This window comes from Epinephelus fuscoguttatus, linkage group LG6 (assembly GCF_011397635.1).
Source record: "Epinephelus fuscoguttatus linkage group LG6, E.fuscoguttatus.final_Chr_v1".
NCBI lineage: Eukaryota > Metazoa > Chordata > Actinopteri > Perciformes > Serranidae > Epinephelus > Epinephelus fuscoguttatus.
In genome coordinates this window covers 45,079,926-45,103,895 of record NC_064757.1, presented here as the reverse complement: position 1 = coordinate 45,103,895, position 23,970 = coordinate 45,079,926, and the positions used below count along the sequence as shown (strand labels likewise).

The 23,970-nt window shown below is 40.0% G+C and overlaps 3 protein-coding genes across 5 annotated transcripts in view; 1 reads left to right on the top strand and 2 right to left on the bottom strand.

Moving 5' to 3' along the window:
- Positions 1–1,246, top strand: part of LOC125890740 (actin, cytoplasmic 1-like) — a 29,992-nt gene extending 28,746 nt beyond the window's left edge. For all 3 annotated transcript variants that reach the window (XM_049579531.1, XM_049579530.1, XM_049579529.1), the window contains exons 8-9: positions 217–398; positions 750–1,246. In XM_049579531.1, the coding sequence (XP_049435488.1) occupies positions 217–398; positions 750–893 (326 nt within the window). In that variant the 3' untranslated portion in view covers positions 894–1,246. The remainder of the gene's footprint in view (positions 1–216; positions 399–749) is intronic.
- A 126-nt stretch (positions 1,247–1,372) lies between these two features.
- On the bottom strand, positions 1,373–20,758 carry LOC125890736 (GTPase IMAP family member 8-like). Its single transcript, XM_049579518.1, has 5 exons — positions 20,514–20,758; positions 14,264–14,349; positions 11,954–12,013; positions 6,027–10,819; positions 1,373–4,031 (listed from the first exon to the last, which is right to left on the bottom strand). Exons 2-4 carry the CDS (start codon positions 14,283–14,285, stop codon positions 8,400–8,402), a joined length of 2,502 nt encoding a protein of 833 aa, XP_049435475.1. The 5' UTR covers positions 14,286–14,349; positions 20,514–20,758; the 3' UTR covers positions 1,373–4,031; positions 6,027–8,399.
- On the bottom strand, positions 17,169–23,378 carry LOC125889696 (GTPase IMAP family member 9-like; the record flags this gene model as incomplete). The annotated part of the gene is made up of 3 exons (XM_049577739.1): positions 23,291–23,378; positions 21,242–22,600; positions 17,169–17,194 (listed from the first exon to the last, which is right to left on the bottom strand). Coding segments are annotated over exons 1-3 (1,473 nt in total), but the record flags the coding sequence as incomplete, so codon positions are not given.
- Positions 23,379–23,970: the final 592 nt, after the last annotated feature.

Genomic DNA, 23,970 nt, shown 5'->3' with positions numbered 1-23,970 from the left:
GTTCTTGAGTTCTTGGTCAATCCACAGGGAAGTGTAAAGATGTTTTAGATTTTGTCCATAGTTTGAGTTCTACCAGTAAGTGAATGATCTCTGCTGCCATCAGGGTGTCATCACAGTTGTTTGTTGCTTCAGAGCCATTGTTGGTCTTGTATGAGCTAGAAATCAACATTAAAGTTAAATTGAACACTAAAACCATTGTTCTGTCTGTGTGTTCAGGTATGGAGTCTTGTGGCATCCATGAGACGACCTTCAACAGCATCATGAAGTGCGACGTGGACATCCGAAAGGACCTGTACGCCAACACTGTGCTGTCTGGTGGCACCACCATGTACCCCGGCATCGCTGACCGCATGCAGAAGGAGATCACCGCCCTAGCCCCACCCACCATGAAAATCAAGGTAGTTATCTTTTTCATGCAGGTTAATGAAGGATGACTTAAATCTACGGCTGTCCCCTGAAAGAGATTCGAGTCATCAGTTGGAGACCCTTCAAGTCAGAGGTCAAACAGTTTTTTTGCCAGTCTGCATGCTGTGCATTGTACTTTTGGGGATGTATCGGAACCCGGACTTTGCTGCAGTGTAAATGCTCTTAACTTTCATGATAATCTTTGGTACAGTCAGCTGGAGACGTGATGCACGTTTGATGACTGTTAAATAACAGTGATAAAATTGAAATGAATGAAATGTTTTTGCTGTTCATGTTGAGCATCACTGCTTCCTGTCTTACCTGTTTTTTCTCCTCACTTCTAGATCATCGCTCCCCCAGAGAGGAAGTACTCCGTCTGGATCGGCGGCTCCATCCTGGCCTCCCTCTCCACCTTCCAGCAGATGTGGATCAGCAAGCAGGAGTATGACGAATCCGGCCCCTCCATCGTCCACCGCAAGTGCTTCTAGAAAGCTCCTCATCCTCCTCTGCCCCAGCTGATCCATCCAACTAGAACGGTCTCTGGTTTATTTTGCATGAACAGACTAAAAGATGAAAACAACAAAAAAATGAATCGAGCGACTGTTTTAATTTAAATGTCTCAGCTCGGCAGATCCACAGCAACTCTCTGAACCTCCTCCAAACACACATTCCTCTGACTCTGCTCACAGCTTTCTCTCCTTCTGGTGATTAACTACTGATGGTCAAAGAAAACAAACAGTATTATCACTGAACATCTTTTTCTACCTCTGTAAGAGTTGAGCTGTATCAGTACTCCACAGGAGTGTTTACTTATCAATAAAGTGCCAACATTTGATGTTTACAGCGTCTCTCATGTCGTCATTTGCTGCTTGAGTTTCTAAATATATAAAATCTCTTTGAGGTGTTCTGTGTGTTTCAGAAAATGTTTTTTCCTTATCTCTACAGCTGCTTTACATCAAAGCACATAATCACAGACAGTGGAGATGATATAATATATTCTATAGACTTTAAAGACCTGAGGTAAACTTGTGATTTGATTTTGGGCAGTGTAAGTATACTTGGGTAGGTTGTGTCAATAAAATGTGTCAAAGGGGCAAAAAGGCATACGTTTTCAAAATGGCAACCAGAAAGCCGAACACCAGTTCCCAGTACTCTACACCTATACACAGAAAATTGAGGGTGTTTTCACACTTGGTCCTTTTCACCCCTCTAAACGATCTCAGAGCAGTGACTCAGCATTTTTTTGTACACGTGAACACGAGAACTCTGATCTCGCTGAAGTGAACACGAAGTGCTCCAGGTTCACTTTGCTCTTTGCTGTTGTATTAAGTCCTCCAGATCACATGCTGTTGCGCTGGGACGCTTTGAACAACAGACAAAACCACATCAGCCTGTAACGCTTGGATGTAGGATGAGGAGTAGTTTAGTTCACAGAAGATACTGCACGTCTCCAGCTGTGGAATGTAGAATACATCAAACGGCAACAGTCTTCAGCACAGAAACACTCAGTCTCAGTCTCTAAGGCTTAACTGATATTGTTCAGCAACTCAGACCTTCCTACTGTCCTCTTGACAGCATCCTACCTCGTCTTTTTAGGGACGTTTTCCATATCACTGGGCCCTGTATTATGGATCTGATAACTTTATCTTTGTTGACTGGCTGTGTTCCAGCTGCATTTAAACATGCTGTGGTCCATCCTCATCAAAAAACACAATCTTGACCCCACAGTCTTATCCAACTTTAGGCCCATCTCCAACTTCCTTTTCTGTCTACGGTCTTGGAGAAGGTGGTATATGAACAGCTGCAGTCTTTTATTGATCTAAATGGCATTTCTCAGAAGGTCCAGTCTGGTTTTAAGCTACGCCATAACACAGAAATGGTGCTTTTAAGAACTTTAAATGACCTTTTAACAGTTGACTCTGGTAACTCCGCGGTCCTGGTCCTTCTGGATCTGACAGCTGCTTTTTGATACAGTTGATCACAATATTCTCCTGTCACGCTTAAATACTTGTGTGGGCATTAGGGGTACTGTTCTGAAGTTGTCTCGATCCTACCTCTCAGATAGAGGCTTTTCTGTCCAGCTGGGCCAGTATTCTTTGGCCACTTCCCCCCTGAGCTGTGGGGTGCCTCAGGGTTCCGTTTTGGGTCCTCTCCTTTTTTTAATATACATCCTACCTTTGGGATCTGTTTTTAAAAAGCACAATGTCTCGTTTCATTGCTTTGCAGATGATGTACAAATCTATCTGCCGTTAAAAACAAACGATCAAGCCTCTGTCCAGGTTTTATTAGACTGCCTCAATGACATCCAGTCCTGGATGGAAGTAAACTTTCTCTCCTTGAACAAAAAAATAAATAAATAAATAAAATTATTTGGCCAACAAAACCTCTTGTATGGTTATGACAGTGCCATTGGGACCCTTAAGTCCCACTGTCATCCTTTTACAAGGAACCTTAGTTTTATTTTAGACAGTGATTTTCGATTTGACAAACAAATAAGCTCTATAGTCAAAACAAGCTTTTTCCAGTTGAGACTATTAGCAACAGTAAAGGCATATCTCCCCAGAAATGATTTTGAGAGTTATCCATACCTTTGTTACATCACGGTCAGACTATTGTAATTCTTCGTTTGTTGGTCTCGACCAGTCAGCACTGCGCCGTATACAGATACTCCAAAATGCAGCAGCCCGCCTGCTGACTGGAAAGAAAAAGCGTGATCACATTAGTCCTGTCCTTGCATCTTTGCACTGGCTGCCCGTTAATTTTAGGATCCATTTCAGAGTTTTATTAATTGTTTTTAAATGTTTAAATTGTTTGGTACCATCTTATTTATCAGAGCTTGTTCAGCCTCACACCACTACCAGGGCACTTAGGTCGTCAAACCAGTTGCTCCTGGAAGTATCTCGGTCCAGGCTCTCTACCCGTGGGGACCGAGCCTTCTCAGTGGTGGCCCCAAAACTGTGGAACAGCCTACCTTTCCAGGTTAGAGCTGCACAGTCTGTTGAGCACTTTAAAACTGCTGAAAACCCATCTTTTCTCCGTGGCGTTCAATCCATGATAGGCGAGTATTCTCAGCTCTTTCTTTCTTACTTTCTCTTTTATTCTAACTTTGTTCTAAATTGATTTCCTTTTACTGTTTTATTTATTACTATATTTGTTCTTGATTATTTATATTGTATCTCAGTAACTGTAAAGCACTTTGGTCAACTGAGGTTGTTTTTTAAATGTGCTTTATAAATAAACTTTGACTTGACTTGACTTTGACTTGACGCTGAGGTTTTACTGCGAGCGGGCGAGGGGCTTCATAACCACTCTGCAGGGACACGTCAAAGTAAAAAATAAACTACAAAATATATATAGGCCACAGTGTGAACAAAAAGAAGAGTCCCTTTTCTGTTGGTCCACTTTTTAGTCCACTTTAAGAGGACTGAGTTTGGTTTGCTTAAAAAGGACTATATGTGAAAACATCTTAAGAGTAACCTCCGGATACATGCCTCGAGGATGTTCAGAGCTAACCTTCCCTGCTGATGTAGCTGCTGCTCCACAGAAGTGTTGATCTTCTTTCGCACCAGTCGTCTCACCAGAGGCCACTATGGACACGTGCACCCCAGGAGCTTCTCGGTCATGACCTCAACAAGAGAATGAGCAAAGCGTTGGTAGGTGTCACACTTCATTTGTCAAAGCAAAGTCAAAATGGACACGCTGTCCTCCAAGGACACTACAGGCTACATCCTCCACTTCTCTATGAACAGTTGGCTGATTGTAATTTAGACACGATAGCTAAAGAAAATACTTGTGATTAACTCGTAAATAAATGGTAAATAAAATCATTGTGGTTTAATGGGGGATTTTTTTTGATAATAAAAATATTTTTGAATAACGTCTGCCTCATACTTTTTTTTTAAAGATTATTTTTTGTAGGCTTTTGCCCTTAATGGAGAGGGCAGTGTGTAAAATGGGGAGACAAAGTGACACGCAGGCTGGACTTGAGCCTGTGACCGCTGCAGCGAGGCATTACCTCTGTACATGGGGTGCCGGCACTATCCACTATGCTACCGACGCCCCTAATAAAGTGGACTTAACGTTGCTTAACGTTCAGACATATAAGATGAAGTTCTTTAATACTAAGGTTGAACAGCAGGGGGCAGAGCATTCACCTGAAACTTCATTAAACCATTCTAGGTTCTTGATCCATTCACTGAACAAAAATTTAATGGCAACACTTGTTATTGCTCCCATTTTTCACAGGTTTCCATAAAAGATCTAAGACTTTTTTTCATGCACTCAATAGAGATAGATCTGTTGATACATCTCTATTGAGTTATATCCAGGAGATTTAACAGCTTAAACTCTAAAAACAATAGTTGTTCACAAATGGCCTCATGTGACTCTAACGACTCCAACGACCACCATTGCAGCAGGAATTTCAACGTTGACACACCATTGGAGCACTAACGAACCAATGACATCATTGGCCTTGTGAAGACCTCCTCAGAGGTTAAATACCTGGGTTTTTCCACACCAGTTTGTCAGACTAGTTCCAGCCTAGTCAGACAAGCATGAACTGATGAAGTCTCTTGGATAAGCGGTGAAATGTCTTCTAAGACAAAACTAAGTCGATTCAATTGCCTTGAGATAACTATGACCTGGATAAATGAGAATATCCACAGGCACGCACGAAATGTTGTGCAGCTCAAGAATATCTTGGCGATACTTCTGTAACAGGAGGCACATAAATAAAATCTGGAATAATCAAGTAATATCTACAGAATAATACTGTTGTTAAATTTTCCAAATATTGATTATATGTTCTGAGGGATATGCAATCAATCATCTGTCCACTAAACTTGGCATCATCCATTGCTGGCTATATTTCAGCTACAATTAATACTATTAATGCAACTTTGTTGTTCTTGAAAATACGTCTTTATCTTCTGTGACTTCTTTTGGCTATAAATAATTTGATTTGTGTTATTAGAAGGTAATTAACAGTTTTTGTTACAATACTTTCACAATATTTTGTTATTTGTGCAGAAAATGTTCATTGAAAAAATGATACAGCTCAACAGGAGGAGGTGTAAACATATTTTTATAGTTTCACATGATATATATCATTTTTTGATTGGTCTATATTCTTTTAGTTTAAAAGTTAAACGCATGCTGTCCACCTGAGTGGACATGTGAAAAACACCTTGAAAATGCATGTTTAAAAAAAATTAACTTCATTTATTTTTCCATGCCTAAAGAGGAATAAAACACTTAAGGAAAACTTGACTAAGGTCGTAATAATTCATACATGAAAGAGTTTTAAAATCTTCCATAACATAGCTTCTTTAATAATCTTTAATTAACAGCAGGGGGCAGAGTATTAACTGGAAACTTAATGTTTTATGAGTTCAGGCACTGGATACAGGCCCTATAATAATATATATTTGATACTATATATATTTAATAATATATTCATAAAATAATAAATTAGTTGCTCATTTTGGGACAAGAGCCTACAAATTTCTTAAAAACTGTCTTTCAAGCCGTCGCCCTCAGCTAACTGGTCTGTCCACGTCTTTATCCTCCTCTTCATCATCACCATCACAATGTTTTGCATTTGTTTGAGTGAAACTCACCTTTTGTCACGTAAAGCTGCACAGTGTGAGCCCAGTATACAGAAACATCAGTGAGAACCTGCTGCCAGTCCAGACTGTCCACATTCTGCAGCTGCTTCAGAGACAATCAGACCGCAGCTAAATACTGAGATAAGGGAAAACATTTCATTTAGTTATTTTCACAGGACAACAGCTCTCTGAGTCTCTATTAGCCTCAAATATGTTCTGTTTGAAAATGAAGATTTATTTGATGTAGTCAAGATTTATAATTAATTGTACACATTAAACCTCAAACCTTTTTTTCTTAACTGTAAAGGTGTCAGATGTGATCTGTCGTTACAACATAGTGACACAAGTCAGTGTAAGTGATGGGAGGTCAGCAGCCTCGTAACTAATGAATAACACAGAAAAATAAAGTCAAACACACATTCATCACATTTTTTTTTTTTACTTCTTAGGGGGTCAAAGGTCAACATCTAGAACAGGAATAGTTCCATAAAGCATCATAGTCAGGCCCATGTGGAATCTGTACCCACAGACATTCGCCAGATTTCAGAAATATAGATGCTGCTTGTAAAACTTCAAATGTCATCACTGTCTCCTCGCCTCCTCGTGCATGTGTGGGACATTTGTGTATTCAGTTAGCATTAATTTAATTATTAACTAATTTCCATTTTAATGTCTGTGTCCCACAGTTTGTTGTGATTATTCATCATTAAATCAAATTTCTGATTCAAAGTTTCTACTAAAATCTACCAGATAGTTCTTAAAGTCTGCCTGACGTAATTTTAGGTTTTAATGTGTTGTGTGAGGTTATCATAAATGAATATTGTCTATCACATTACTAATAAAAAATACATAAATTCAGTAGATTTTCATTTGGTCTAATAACTGTCTGTTGAGTTATTCTAAGACACTGGAAGAAAGCAAAGGCCCCAGAACTGAAAGAATAGGTTAATGTTATGGTGGAAATGCCATCTGAAGAATGTATGCTCTGCAAAATAAATGGTGGTCAGGAGAAGGAAGTGTCTCCTTGGGACCAGTTATGGACTCAAATCAAAATGGAAGGTAAGTCAACATAATGATGAACTTGCTCTGTGACCCCGTGACCCCGTGACCCTGACGCATTCATTTAGTGAACTCTGTGCAGCCTCACTTTCCATCAGAAAGAACAGGACACAACCAAAGTGCTGCTTTGATCACTTTTTTTTTATTATCCGCTATATTTTATTCACATTAATGATAATTTCTGTTATGTTTGCATTAAATATTTTTCTTGTGCCGTACAAAACATTTAAGGACAAGTGTTATTTCAAGATACAGGCTAAAGGTAACAGTTTAAAAAAAAATCTTGCTGAAAATACCTTAAAATTGTGGTAAATTATGTTTTTAATTAACCCTTTAAGTGAGAATAAATCTTTACCTACACAGAATAGAAAGCTATGTTACAAAGCTGAGGTGAGCTTGCCCTACATGGTCTGATGTTTCGATATTTTACATACTGTGAACTGTGACTAACTTGGTAGCTCAGTAGCTAAAATTTGAATTACCACCCTGTATTAATTCTTTATTCTTCAGTCCAAGTGGACATTTGTGTCAAATTTAAAGAAATTCCTTGTAGGTGTTCACGAGATATCACATTCATGAGAATAAGACAAACAAGGCCACAGTGACTTTGACCTTTGATCACTGAAATCTAATCAGTTCACTGTTTAGTCCAAGTGAACGTTTGTGCCAAAGAAGAAATTGCCTTGAGTTGGTCTTGAGATATCATGTTCACGAAAATGAGATGGACGCAATGTCACAGCAACCTTTACCTTTGACCACCAAAATCTACTCAGTTCACTCTCCAGTCCAAGTGGACATTTGTGCCAAATTGGAGAAATTCTGGCACTGTGTTCTTGAGATATCATGTTCGGGAGAAGGAGACAGACAAGGTCACAGTGACCTTGACCTTTGACCTATGACCACCAAAATCTGATCAGTTCATGCAAAACACAGTTTGGCAGTGTTTTCTGACTCGTTTGAGCTCGTTCCAGTCTTTCTACTAAGCTCGGCTAAACACGCACAGACACACGCACCTTATAAAACAGGTCACAGATCTTCTGACTATTCTCACAGCAAATAAGTGGCTTTCTGGTCAAGTGTCAGTCACGACTCTGAGTCAGGACTGAAAGTGTCTGTTTAAACGGCAACAGTTATTTTTAGTTAGTATGTGTCCTAATTAATATCACTGTCACAGGAAACTGACTCTAGGAGCCGTGATATTTGTTTGTAGTGTGGTGGGTAGTTCCCATTTCTACACACTTCACCACTCTGTTTATTAGTTACTCTTTCTGTGTGTTCTCTTGTCTCTACGCTGTCAGTAGTGTGTGTGTGTGTGTGTGTGTGTGCCTAACTCAGAAATATATAACACACACAAAATAACAGTAACAGCAGCAGTCCAACTACAGAGTATGTCCATTTTCTTCTTTTACGGTGGTACTCATCTTGGAGCTTTCTGAAGCCTGTTTTCTCCTCCTCCAGGTTCTGTTTATCCTCCTGACGTATTCGTTCCCAGGTGTCCTTTCTTTCCTTATCCCAGGCATCTCGATCTCTCTTCATCTCTTTTCTAAACTGCTCCAGCTTCCTCTCGGCATTTTCCCTTTGCTCTCTTTCTGACTGAACAATTTTCTCAGAAGCTTCCAGTTTTCTTCTCCAATCCTGTCGCTGAGTTTCTTCTTGTTTTTTCCGTCTCCTTTCCTCTTCCTCCCGTTCTCTCTTCCTCTCCTCACGCTCCTTGTTGATGCTTTCGTCTTTGTCCTTCAGCTGTTTTGTTCTCAGGTCAATTTCTCGACGCTGTTCTTCGGTTTTCCTTTTCAGTGATTTCAAATCTTCCTCATGTTTTCTCTGGAGGTCTTTGTTTTTTCTCTTCATCTCTTCTTCCTTCTCTTTCAAAATCCTCTCCACTTGTGTTTGAATGGAGTCCTCTGTGTCCTCAAACATCTCAGTGTTGTAGCAGCCGCCATTTTCCTTCACAACGGTCTCGATGTTGGTCATCAGCTCTCTGACTTGTGTGCGGTTTGTGTCATCTTTGTTATTGAAGACCTGGTATCTTCCTCCACAGTCATTTAGGAGTTTTTTTACAAAGTCATCACAATGTTCAATGTAACTCTCAAATGATGTATCTTCCAGATCATCTCCTCTTGTGAAAATAACAATGATGAAATCTTCCGATTTCTTGCCGAAATATTTCTTGATCAGTTCCACAGAGTCTTTCTCCTCTTGTGTAAAGTTCCCAAGCTGCAGCACCAGTAGGAACACGTGAGGCCCAGGAGACAACATGCTGATGCATTTTTTAATCTCTTGTTGAAATTCAACATCAGTTGTATTGAACAAGCTGGGGGTGACAACCACAACAGCACGCCGTCCATCAATCTCTCCTGAAGCTTTCTGACAAGACTTGTTTGCTGGCTTCGGGGGGATTCTGGGTTTGAAATGCTTTTTGCCCAAAATAGTATTTGCTGTTGCACTCTTTCCACTGCCAGTCTTCCCAATCAGCACCATCCTGAGACACTCTCTGCTCTGAGTTTCATCATCACCTCCCATCGCACTTCTCTGTTTCACATCCTGCAGTTCAGCTTTAAGTCTTGAAACATTCTCCAGCTGAGCCTTGGTGAACGTGTCCTTTGTGAAGCATGTGGATCCTTCAGCCATCAACTTTTCCACAGCATCCAACAGCTCTGGGATCTGCTGCTGGTCCTTGATGTTGAGAACAACATATCTTCCTCCACAGCTCTGACAGAGCTCCTGGATGCCATTGTTTTTACTTATGAACTTCACGATGCCTGGGGCTGTAGGATCTGAGTACACAGTGAACAGGATCATGGTGAAGTCATTGACTCGAGAGCTGAATGTGTTCCTGATGGTCTCTAACTCTCCCTTGTCTTCATCAGTGAGGGGACGCACAGGTAGGACCAGGATGAAGGCATGGACGCCCTCAGGATCACAGAGGGAGATACACCTGAATGATTCCTGCATCACTGCCTCCTGAGGTTTTCCATACAAGGCAGGCAGCTCCACCAGGGAAACCCAACGTCCACACACCTCTCCCTGATGTTTAACACACTCTGATGAGCTGGAGACTGAATGAAGCTCTGTCTGACCTAAAATGGCCTTGGCTGCTGAAGTCTTCCCTGCTCCTCTCCTCCCACACAGGACCAGGTTTAAAGCTGCTCTGATGTGTTCAGACCTTGGTGTCATTATCAGACCTGCATCCTCGTCCTCAAACACATCACAGCTCACATGCTCTCCATTGTTCTCCTTTGCAGTTTGACCCAGTCGTGTTAACAGCTCTGGATGTTCAAGGTTCTTCTGCTTCAGGTATCTGTATCTACACATTCTGATCATGTCTTTTAAGGGCTGGTCTGGTTCATCTTTGAAACCTGAACTCTCCTCTCTGGGTGTTGATATCAGTATCAATGAATGATCAAATGATTGATCACTGAAGAGTTTCAGGACTCTGCAGAGTCTCAGTTTGTGTTCCTCAGTGAAGTCTTCAGGCTGTAGAACCAGCAGGAACACATGAGGTCCAGGATCAGAGAGTCTCACACAGTCTTCTACATGTTCTGACAGTTTGTCTTCAGAGATGTTGAGATGCAGCAGATCTGGAGTGTTGATCAGAACTATTTCTTTGTCCTTTATCTGTCCTCTTTCTGTCAGACAGCAGTCTGGTTCTTCCTCAGTGTTGAACTTAGTCTCTCCCAGTATGAAGTTCCCCACTGAACTCCTCTGAGACCAGCTGTTCCCCAGCAGAACAACCCTCAGCTCAGACACTGGAAAGAAAAACACTGAATTAGAAACCTGAGCTTGACTTGATTTAAGACCAATCTAACAGTACTGTGATGAAACAACTCAAACAGGTGGACCTGTAGAAAAGCTGTTAGTCATACCCAACTTGGACTCACCTTTGAGCTGTGTTGTAAAAAAAGTCTCTACCCTTAAATTTCAGGCCTATCTCCAAGCTGCCTGGTCCAGCAATAGCCAAAGTCTTGAAAGTGATTGCTAAGCAGCTTCCAACTGTATTTGACAGAAATACTTTGACAAATATCAGTCCTGCTTCTGTCTGTCCCACTCGTTAGAAGCAGCTCTCTTCAGAGTTTCAAGAGAGATCTTCATGCATGGTGACCCAGAAGAGCTTTCTGTTTTGGTACTGTTGCATTTCAGTGCAGCTTTTGACACCTTCATAGTATCCTAACTGACAGACTCAAGCAGTCGGTGGGTATCTCTGAGTCATTCCTGTAGTAATTACCTTTCTACCTCTCTGGTAGGATCCACTGTTGGCACTATGCCTCTTTATCTGAAACTCTGTTTTAAACGATTTTAAATAACTGCCTGAATTCTATTAAAAATCAATGGCAGATAATTTCCTGCAGCTCAGTGCTGACAAAACCAAAGAGTGCTGCAGAGATGATGTCTTGGAAGATAGCGTCGCCCTGGTTCCCTCCTCAAAAAGCCAATGGGACATTTCCATTGAATTTTGTATTATAAAATAAAGTCTGTGCTAAACAAACATTTATGATACTTACATGTTTTGTTCAGCAAGATAACCCACACAAATGAACGCCACGTTCATGATTTCTGATGACATAGAGTGTCTCAACTTGCATACTTCTGTTAGTACACTTCAGTGTAGTACACTATATACACTGCACAATTCTTGTGTGGGGCACTAATTTCAACAGGGGAGTGTTGTCTCAAATTATGCACTGCCATTTTGCACTTACTGGAAGTCACAGCCTGGGTGGAATTTATCATGGAAATCTTAATTCAACTGCTGTCGATAATGACAGGAGTCATTTGTATCTGAAAATGATTTAATTTTACAGCGTCAAAGTCTTGGTCATGATCCAGCTAGCTGAGGAATAAGTCACAAAACACCTAAACAGAGTCAGATCGGTTGAACTCACTGGAGGGGGGAAGAATCGGACAGCTGCTGCTGTGGCTCAGAGGCCTCTCCTTGTTTCCCTCTGTAAGAAAACAGAAAAATAACTTTTCAGAAAGCCAAACTTCAGTCAGCTTATCGTTTCAGAGTCCTTTATGGTGCTGACAGTAGAAAAATGACGGACACTGGCAATAAATATTGAGATTCAAATTATTTTCAATTTGAAGACAAAGTGTATTTTGTTTCTCAAATCAAAGTCATGACCTACAGTATACAACACATATTTTAACTTTATCCATCAGGACAGGAGTTGTTCCAAATGATCTTAAATCAGTCAAAGTTATAACGCTATTCAAATCTGGCGATGCTAGTGTATACACAAATTATCCAAAATATCCATTTTACCATTTTTTTCCAAAATTCTTGAGAAATTGGTTTATTCAAGAGTAAAAAAAAAAAACCACGTGGATGAGAATAACATATTATACTGTCACCAATATGGTTTTAGAAAAAAATGTCAACAGAAATGGCTATTACACAACTTGTGCATAATATTTTCACTGCTTTAGATAATAAAAAAAATTCCTCTTGGTATTTTTTTTGGACTTGTCAAAGGCTTTTGACACAGTCAATCACAATATACTTATTACAAAATTACACAAATATGGTTTTCAAGGTGTTGCTTTGAAATGGCTGCTTAATTATTTAAAGGACAGAGAACAGTACGTATCATTAAATGGGCATTCTTCATATAGAGCAAAGATACTTTGTGGTGTTCCCCAAGGCTCTATCCTTGGATCTCTCTTGTTCTTGATTTATATCAATGATTTGCATTTTTTTTTACCTCTTTTACTTGCCGATGACACATGTCTGGTTGCATCACACAAAAATGTTGATACTCTGTTTCGAGAAGCTAATGAGGAATTATCATCTATTTCAAATTGGTTTTGTATGAACAAACTCTCTTAATATAAATAAATCTAATTTTGTGCTCTTTTGTGCTAAAAACAAAAAATACCCAAAAGAAAATACCAAAATTATCTTAGACAACAAGGAAATAACTCAAGTTCCTCATATTAAGGAGTCATTGTTGATGAGAAGTTAACATGGAAACTCCATATAGAGCATGTATGTAAAAAGACTATGAAATCAATTGGTATCTTGAGCAGAGTTCGTTCACTGACCAATCATTCATTTCATTTAACCTTGTACGACAGTCTAATCTTTCCTTATATTATGTATTGTAATTCTGTTTGGGGCGCTACATGCTCTACCTATCTTAATAAGATTCTATTAGTCCAAAAAAAAATTCTGAGAATGATTGGTCTTGTTAATAGATGTTACCCTTCAGCTTCTTTATTAAGAAGATACAAACTTTTATCTATCTATGATGTGAACAAATACCAGATTTGTGTATTTATATATAAATTCATACATTTAACTCACGACTTACCAAGTGTTTTTCAATTTTTTTTCATTTTTTCATCTGATATTCACTCATACTCCACCAGATAGTCCAAAGACATTAATCGCCCTTTTTGTCGGACTTCCCTTGCTCAAAGCAAAATGAACCCCAACATGAAGCACACACATGTGGGTGGTCCAGCAGTGTAAAGTAACTAAGTACATTTACTTATATATATCACTCAAGTCTTAAGTACAATTTCTAAGGTCACTTATACTTGAGTATTTAAATATGATGCTACTTTTTCTACTCACGAGGGAAATATTGTACGTTCTGCTGCTGACAGCAGGAGTTACTTACAGATTAAGATTTTACCAATAAAACAGGATTGATCACGCTTTCCAACAGCATTTAAAGTCGTTAAAATGTACCTGCACCAACTGTAACAAAAAAAATGCTGCTTATGTGACAAAACATCAGGATTAATATTGCAATGATATGATACCTATAATAATACTTTGAAGTACTTTTAGTTTAATACGTTAACTACATTTTGCTGCTAATACTTTTGTACTTTACTCGCCACAGAGAAGTATTGCTACTTTTACTTAAAGTAGATATATGAATATTTCTTCCACTACTGGGGTGATCTGAATAAGTAAAGTGACAAACAGGCCATTTGAACCGGTTCAGACTGGAACTATCTGTATATACAGTTAAGATAGATTCATTATACTGTATACTGTATGTATACTGTACCATTTACATAGATTTGGTCTTACAGCCGAGAAATGAGGAGAAACATTATGTCTGCTCAGAGGGAGACTGGGACACTGCAGCAGGATCCAGTGTCTTTCAGGTAAACAAAACACACAGCACCTCTGAACAAATGAGTTAATGCATATTTCTGCTTTAAATCTTTTAACTTACCAAATGCTGTGGCAGCTGCCATGCTGTCTCTGTGCTGGAAACACCAGAAGAAGCTCAGCTGCAGCCCAACAGTCGGTTTTAAACCCCTTCAACATAAAAGAACAACATGGTTTAAAAAAAAAGACAGAGTTCAGGAAACCCTCAAAACCTGAAGCTGCTTCTCTTCTTGTGCTCGTCTCAGTGAGCACCATGTTACTGTATGACAAGGATGACTGAAGTCTGAAGTTGTTTGAACTTTAAGGCCCAGTACCAGTGTTTGCTGCACAGTCCTGGACACAAATATGTGGCAGACCCGTATTCTGAATTTCTATCTGAATTCTCAGAGTTTTTATCCAGTTTAGTTCTTAAATCAGATAAAGTTATTATTGTAGGCGATTTTAACATTCATGTCGACGTTGATAATGACTCCCTGGCTACCACGTTTATCTCATTATTAGACTCCATTGGCTTCAGTCAGGGTGTACATGAACCTACTCATTGTTTTAACCATACCCTCGATCTAGTTCTGACGTATGGAATTGAAACTGATAACCTAAAAGTCTTTCCACAGAATCCCTCGCTATCGGATCATTATCTGATTACTTTTGATTTCTTTTTACTCAATTACACGCCACTCAGCAACAGTTACTATACTAGATGTTTATCAGATAGTGCTGTCGCAACATTTAAGGAAAAGATTACTTCGTCGTTAAATTCAATACCAATACCTTCAGTAACAGAGGTTTCCCGTGCCGACTTTAACCTCTCCCGAATTGATCATTTTGTTGATAGCACCGTAGGCTCGCTACGAACAACGCTCGACTCTGTAGCTCCTCTTAAAAAGAAGTTAAAAGCAAAGAAAGTTTGCTCCTTGGTATAACTGTCAAACCCGTAAGTTAAAACAAATATCGCGAAAATTTGAAAGGAATTGGCGACAACCAAACTGGAAGAATCTCGTTTAATCTGGACAGACAGTCTCAAAACTTATAAGGGGGCCTCCGCAATGCCAGAGCAAACTATTACTCAGCTCTAATAGAAGACAATAAGAACAACCCCAGGTTTCTTTTCAGCACTGTAGCCAGGCTGACTGAGAGTCAAAGCTCTATTGAGCCTTGTATTCCCTTAGCCCTTAGCAGTAATGATTTTATGAGCTTTTTTAATGACAAAATTCTAACTATTAGAGGCAAAATTCATGACCTCCTGCCCTCAGATAGTACCTATCTAACCTCAAACACAGCTGTAAAACCTAATATATATTTAGATTGCTTCTCCCCAATTTCTCTTCAAGAATTGACCGCATTGATTTCTTCATCCAAATCATCAACGTGTCTCTTAGACCCCATCCCAACTAGGCTACTTAAGGAGGTCTTTCCTTTAGTTAACACTCATATATTAGATATGATCAATATATCCTTATTAACAGGCTATGTACCACAGTCTTTTAAGATAGCTGTAATTAAACCTCTGCTAAAAAAGCCCACCCTGGATCCAGAGGTGTTAGCCAACTATAGACCAATATCTAATCTTCCCTTTATGTCAAAGATCCTTGAGAAAGTAGTCGCAGACCAGCTGTGTGATTTTCTCCAGGATAATAATTTATTTGAGGAATTTCAGTCAGGATTTAGAGTGCATCATAGCACTGAGACAGCTCTAGTTAAAATTACAAATGACCTTCTGATTGCTTCAGACAAAGGACTCATCTCTGTACTTGTTTTATTAGATCTTAGTGCGGCGTTTGACACAATTGACCATCAAATTCTACTGCAGAGACTGGATCACTTAATTGGCTTAAAAGGTTCTGCACTGAGCTGGTTTAAATCTTATTTATCTGATCGTTTTCAATTTGTTGACGTTTACAATGAACCATCCTTACGTACTAAAGTTTGTTTTGGAGTTCCGCAAGGTTCTGTGCTCGGACCAATCCTGTTTACTCTATATATGCTTCCTTTAGGTAACATCATTAGAAATCACTCTATAAATTTCCATTGTTATGCGGATGATACTCAGTTGTATTTATCAATGAAGCCAGAAGAAAGTACTCAATTAACTAAACTCCATAATTGCCTTAAAGACATAAAAACTTGGATGAGCACCAATTTCCTGATGTTAAATTCAGACAAAACTGAAGTTATTGTTCTTGGCCCCAAACAACTCAGAGACTCTTTATCTGATGACATAGTTTCTCTAGATGGCATTGCTCTGGCCCCTGCCACTACCGTAAGAAACCTCGGAGTAATATTTGATCAAGATTTGTCTTTTAATTCTCATTTAAAGCAAACCTCACGGACTGCATTTTTTCATCTGCGTAATATTGTGAAAATTAGGCCTATCCTGACCCGAAAAGATGCAGAAAAATTGGTCCACGCTTTTGTTACCTCAAGGCTGGATTACTGTAACTCTCTGTTATCAGGTAGCTCTAGTAAGTCCTTAAAAACTCTCCAGCTAATTCAGAATGCAGCAGCACGTGTACTAACAGGAACTAAGAAACGCGATCATATCTCTCCTGTTTTAGCTTCTCTGCACTGGCTCCCTGTAAAATCCAGAATTGAATTTAAAATCCTACTGTTAACTTATAAAGCTCTAAATGGTCAAGCTCCGTCATATCTTAGAGAGCTCATAGTGCCATATTATCCCACCAGAACACTGTGCTCTGAGAACGCAGGGTTACTCGTGGTCCCTAAAGTCTCCAAAAGTAGATCAGGAGCCAGAGCCTTCAGCTATCAGGCTCCTCTCCTGTGGAATCATCTTCCTGTTACGGTCCGGGAGGCAGACACCGTCTCCACATTTAAGACTAGACTTAAGACTTTCCTCTTTGATAAAGCTTATAGTTAGGGCTGGCTCAGGCTTGCCCTGTACCAGCCCCTAGTTAGGCTGACTTAGGCCTAGTCTGCCGGAGGACCCCCCTATAATACACCGGATACCTTCTCTCCTTCTCTCTCTCTCTCTCTCTCTCTCTCTCTCGTATTCTATTACTGCATCTTGCTAACTCGGCCATTCTGGATGTCACTAACTCGGCTTCTTCTCCGGAGCCTTTGTGCTCCACTGTCTCTCAGATTAACTCATATCACAGCGGTGCCTGGACAGCGTGACGTGTGTGGTTGTGCTGCTGCCGTGGTCCTGCCAGATGCCTCCTGCTGCTGCTGCTGCCATCATTAGTCATTAGTCATACTTCTACTGTTATTATACACATATGACTATTGTCACACATGTATACTGCCAGATATTAATACATACTTTCAACATATTGTACCGCAGTAACCAGAACTATAACTATAATATTATTACTTCCATTAATGTTGTTGTAAGATACTGTCATTACCTGCATCTCTCTCTCTCTCTCTCTCTCTCTCTCTGTCTCTCTGTGTCATGTGGATTACTGTTAATTTATTATGCTGATCTGTTCTGTACGACATCTATTGCACGTCTGTCCGTCCTGGAAGAGGGATCCCTCCTCAGTTGCTCTTCCTGAGGTTTCTACCGTTTTTTTCCCCGTTAAAGGGTTTTTTGGGGAGTTTTTCCTGATCAGCTGTGAGGGTCTTAAGGACAGAGGGATGTCGTATGCTGTAAAGCCCTGTGAGGCAAATTGTGATTTGTGATATTGGGCTTTATAAATAAAATTGATTGATTGATTGATTGAGACTTTAAATGTTATCAGGCTGCAACATGAACTGAGACTTGACTTCCTCAAAGCACAGCTGTATTCCATGTCAATGTGTTTGTCCCAGCATTTGTGTATTTACATATTTGTGGTATGCAGCGTAGAGCCTGTCTGTGAGGTATTTATCACATGTACATTATTTCTCTGATGTGTTTAAGGCTTTTGAAAATGTGCATGTCAGCTATCATTCATTCGTTCCTTCATTTTAAAGCAGCAGTTTTACAACTGTTTCTCACTCTGACAAACATCCAGCAGCTGAAACACCAAAAATGAAACCTTCACAGACTTCAGCAGCAGTTTAATCCAGTCACGCCGGGCTAAGACGACAAAATACTGACACGTTAAATAAAACAAGCCTAAATGATAACGTATTACGATCTAGTCTCTAAGCTGTCGTCGTTAACCTGGCGAGGAGGCGTTCTGGGGTTTTCAGAGTATCATAAAGCATAAGAGAGGTGACCCCCCTCAGGACTGCACCTTCAGCTCGTCTCTAAACAACAGGGAGGGACATCAGACAATCCTCAACTTGTGCTAATTTTATCGGCATCCTGATTAATATTTTGTTGCAAGTCAAAAGACAGGACAAGGCACCATGTTGGGGGGACAGTTTAGACAATACAGTTATTATTCAGGACAAACTTAAGGATCTGGATGCTGAACATCAGCCACCACTGTGGCTCTTACGAGTCCTGTCATGTCTGAATAAAGCCATCACAAATATTAACAAAACAGACACCTGCGTCTGTGTGACCAAAGCCATAACTCTGACAGATACAGGCAGCAGTGCGACCTTTTCCTGCAAGAGATCAAGACACACATGCACATTAGGGATGCACGATGATATTGGCATGCCAGCTGTAAAATGAACTAGAAGAATCAGCAAACATGCTTTTTCTTATATTGCACAATGAATGAATCTTACATACACTGAAAAGTCTCCATCTGCTGGTGGGCCGTCATGATAAGAGTATGCATGATGTTAACTCCACTACAGAAGAGACTTGATGATCAATATCGTGCATCTCTAATGCATATCAATAAAATCATTTGAAATTATTTAATTATTGGCTCTGAAACACTAAAAGCACACACAAACACACACGCTGCTTGTTAATTCCACGTTCATTTGGGTTTTTTAAAAATTCTATACGAACATGATTGAGAACATTTAAACCAGATGGTCTTCTTCAAGTGAAGGAGTGTGTGTGAGCACACTTGTATAATACACAGACAGATCTCTGATGACACGTCACTCAGTTCAAGCGTATATGCACAGTCCCTGAGTGCTGCAGCAGTCAGATGATTCCCAGAGGACTTATTTATCAGTAACACTGGTAATGTCAGAGGGCTGTCATTGGCTGATTGCAATGTTGGTCCTGGAACCATCCAGCATGTTGATCCAGGACCATGGGTGTTTGTCAGAGTCGAGGAAGGATCCTCAAACAGCCGAATTTCAAGGAAACTATGTCACAGACTTGCCGAATGACTGTTCCAATGTCAAGGATCCTTCTGAGTTTCACGAAGGACTGAGTCCTTCTTTCAGAGAAATTCCAAGGATGCATGATCAGCAGGTATAAAATCCCCACAATGCTTTGCACACGATTTGCTGGAAGTGAAGGCGGGGCCTCTTCAATTAAAACTGCGCCAGTGCCGCTCGGCAGGAATTAGATAAATACGTCTTTTATTTGGATTAATGTCTCCACAAGTTTTAATCATACAAGCGAAAAAAAAATACTGACAGGAACCTTTCTAATGTGTTCACTGCCGAATAACGAGGTTTTTAAAATAACTTCATGTGATAAAACATAAAAGTTTTTACATTAATCATTCACAGCAGAGATGGAGTGCTAAGTGGAAGTTCCTCGGAAGGACTCATCCTACCAAGGAAGGATCCTTGACTCTGAGAAACACTGCGTCCTACTCAGCAAAATCACGTCACGTGGGCAGGAAGAAAACTCTACAGGAAGTCACTGAAACTTGCTGAAGACGTGAGAGCTCTTACACTGTTTTCATTACTTGATATTTTTAAGTTAATCTGAGATGGCCCTGTTTTTGTGTTTGTTTGAATTCAATAAAGATCGTTAAAGTATTACTGAGAGCAGCAGCCATGAGTAGGCCTAACAGATCCTCGTAGACGTCGTCAGTATGGTTTTATTTCCTCCTCCTCCTCTCTGCAGATGAACAGATGGCTTTACAGTAAAAACTGACGGATCTTTCATTTTAACAGATCTATAAACTCATAGCGTGACAAGAGCTACGTGCACACACACACACACACACACACACACACACACACACACACGTCATTTATTTCCGGTGTTTAACAGTTTTATCACGCTGATCCCAAACAGCTGCTGCCAGGCTGCACATTACTGTCAAACTAACACAGGTTTAATGTGACGGATATTTATTCAGTGTTTTTATCATGTTGTTGCCGCGGTGTCTTCCAGGCTGTGAGCGGCCCACTCATCACCTGAGCCCACCTGACAACCCTCAGCGATCACTGTCACCTCTCTACACACTCCTGCTACTAGAACAACACGAGTCTCCATCCATCAGCATCATTCAGAGTTAATTTATGTGTGTGTGTTTAGTTTGATAGAGTTTACTCACCCGCTGATTATTTCTGCGCCATCACTGCCCAACGATGAAAGTGAAAGTAAAATAAAACTATCTCTCACAACTTAGAAAAGTTTAACATCATAGTCAGATGTGTTTCTGTATATTCACAACTTCTCCAAAATATTTATAATTACTTTATAATCGTTGACGTGCTTTAAAAAGGAACAAGAAGAAAAACACTTCTCTCTCAGAAAACAAACCACATCTTGACTTTTTACATTTTTTCCCAACGTTTACTGACACAGACTCGTTTACACAGAGTTCACTTGTGTCAGTGTTAGCGCTCCACCTGCTGGAGACAACAGGACAACACAGCAAAGATTCAACGTGTTAAATAAACCAGTTGTTAACCTGCAACATGTGTCATGTGTTGGACTGTGTCAGTGTTACTGGTTGAGATCAGTGATATTTTGGAGGCTGTGGTTTGTTGTGATGTTTTATTTATTTGTATATTTCTGCTTTAAAGGAAAGTTTACGCTAATATAATCGTCAGAACTCCACAATGGCTGATCCAGACTTCAGAGGCTTCTTATGTGAGTTGAATTATTTTGCATGTAATGATGGGTCTCTGAGTGTTGTGGATAAACTTCTCCTGTTTAAAGTCTTCCTGTTGTTCACAAATGTTCATGTAAAAAGCTGGTTAGAAACCTGGTTAAATGTTGGCCAAGAGAGTGCAGGCAGTCCCCAGCATTATTATAGGATGGTACATTTTCTTTTACTTTTCTGTTTTTTCCTCAAGCTCTCAATTTCTCTCTCCATTTCTTCTTTCTTCTCTCTCTCCTGATTCAGTTCAGAAGTCTGTGCATTTATTTTTTTGTTCAGCTCTTCAATTTCTTGCTCTTGTTGTCTTTGAAGTTCCTCCTTCTCTTTCTGAAACAGTTTTTCTATCAGTTCCTTTTCCATGTAGCAGCAGCCTTTATTTTTTCTCACCATGGTCTCAATCTTTGTCAGCAGCTCTCTGACTTGTGCTCTGTTTGTCTGATCTTTATTACTGAAGACATGGTATCTCCCTCCACACTCTTTAATCAGGTTTTTGACAGAGTCATCACAGTCGTCTTCTATGTAACTTTCAATTGACTGATTGTTCAGATCGTCTCCTCTGGTGAACAGAACCATGATGAAATCTTCTGAATTTTCACCAAAAATCTTCTGGATGGTATTCACAGAGTCTTTTTCCTCAGGTGTGAAGCGACGACCGATCTGCAGCACCAGTAAGATGGCATGAGGTCCAGGAGTCAACATGGTGATGCACTCCAAAAGCTCCTCCTGAATTTCAGCTTCATTACGCTTCTGTTTTTCTTCAGTTTTGGACATTTCATTGGTGTCAAACAAGCCAAGAGTGTCGACCACAACGACAGGCCGTCCATCAACCTTTCCTGTTGCTTTCTTGCATGTCTTGGTCACAGACTTCTGACTGGCTTTAGATTCAAAGACCTCTCTGCCTAAGATGGTGTTTCCACTGGAACTCTTCCCGCTGCCAGTCTTCCCAACCAGCACCATCCTGAGAGGCTCTCTGCTCTGACTTTCTCCACCTGTTTCTTTCCTCACATGCTCTCTATTTTCCTCCTTTGCAGTTTGACCCAGTCGTGTTAACAGCTCTGGACGTTCAAGGTTCTTCTGCTTCAGGTATCTGTATCTACACATTCTGATCATGTCTTTTAAGGGCTGGTCTGGTTCATCTTTGAAACCTGAACTCTCCTCTCTGGGTGTTGATATCAGTATCAATGAATGATCAAATGATTGATCACTGAAGAGTTTCAGGACTCTGCAGAGTCTCAGTTTGTGTTCCTCAGTGAAGTCTTCAGGCTGTAGAACCAGCAGGAACACCTGAGGTCCAGGATCAGAGAGTCTCACACACTTTTCTACATGTTCTGACAGTTTGTCTTCAGAGATGTTGAGATGCAGCAGATCTGGAGTGTTGATCAGAACTATTTCTTTGTCCTTTATCTGTCCTCTTTCTCTCAGACAGCAGTCTGGTTCTTCCTCAGTGTTGAACACAGTCTCTTCCAGTATGAAGTTCCCCACTGAACTCCTCTGAGACCAGCTGTTCCCCAGCAGAACAACCCTCAGCTCACACACTGTGAAAGGAAACAATGATATTTGATTTTATTTATTGTGAACATGTCAAAAAGACATGAACATGCAATCAAGTTACAGCTAATGCAAACAGAAGATTGTACTGCTGTTGCTTTCCATTAAAAGTGTTCAACTGGTGAGCCACAGGATGCCTTTTATTGTGGAGGTGCCACAGAGAAAAAGTCAATTTGAGCTGCTGGAGGAAGAGCTGCAGACAACAGGCTGCACACCTCCAACTCCTCTGCAACATAACAAGAGAAGTTGGAGGTAATTATGTTTCAGTGGAGTTGGAAATCATTATAACCACTTCCAGCTACTCTTACTTTGTCCTGCAATTGTCAGGAAAAATGGGACGATCATGTGAAGCATAAAACCAGACGGTGGTTGCTCATAACATGATGGAAAAAGGCAGATTTTTGAGTGACATCTTTATCTATCTGCTTTCTGCTGTATTTCTACTGTACAAAGTAGCTCCTCAACCACTGTTAGGTGTCCCCAGATTTCTAGCACTCGTATTGCACTGCATTTGCTGTTACCATGGTAACCACGGGTCTCCCGAAATCTTAAGCATTACAACTTTAATTTAGATGTTTCATCATTTTGTCAAATCCCACAGTTTGTGCTATGAGTCACTGTAAATTTAGATGAGGTGAAAACACAGATCAGTCCTGACTCAGTTCAGTTGAACTCACTGTGAGGTGGCAGATATCCCAAGCTTTCGCTGCGCCTCAGAGGTTGAACATCATCCGTCACTGTGAAGATAGATACAGATATGCTCATCTATTCAGTCATGCATACATTATGTGACTGACAGTCATCAGGTGACACAAAGACTCCTAATCATCATGTTGTCATTGCTCCATGTGTAGAAATAACTCCTCTCCAAGGTGACGATATATCAGGGCTGTCTTTCACCCTGTCATGTTGCTCTGTAGTGGCAATCAATTAGTACAGATTAAAAACATCAACGACACTGATGGTTCAGTAATTCTTAAAGTATATTAATATGAATATGATTTAGGAGTTTGATTTATAGATGAAATGATGAATTAATAATCACATACTGTCGTAAAAAACATCAACAACATCAAAACACATAAATAAACATTACATTGGATCAAATATTGAACCTTTAAACAAATGTATCTGTAATAAAGACTATGAAATAACCTCAGTTCTTTGGAACCCTCAGACAAACAGTGAGTACTCACTTGTGTCAGTGTTTCTGTGCTGTGTCCTCTGATCTGTGAAGAGTTCTGCTGAAGTCAAAGAGCTCTGTGTCACCACATATTTTGTAACAGGTCAAAATCACAGTCATCATGTGAAAAAATAATAAACACACCGGAATACAGTTTTAGTTCAGATAGGTTTG

Coding starts and splice junctions, on each gene's coding strand:
- LOC125890736 (XM_049579518.1), bottom strand. CDS start 14,285: ATGGCAGCTGCCACAGCATTTG. Junction 12,014..14,263: donor GGCAGCTGCCACAGCATTTG/GTAAGTTAAAAG, acceptor GTTTTCTTACAG/AGGGAAACAAGGAGAGGCCT. Junction 10,820..11,953: donor TCCGATTCTTCCCCCCTCCA/GTGAGTTCAACC, acceptor TTTTCTTTCCAG/TGTCTGAGCTGAGGGTTGTT.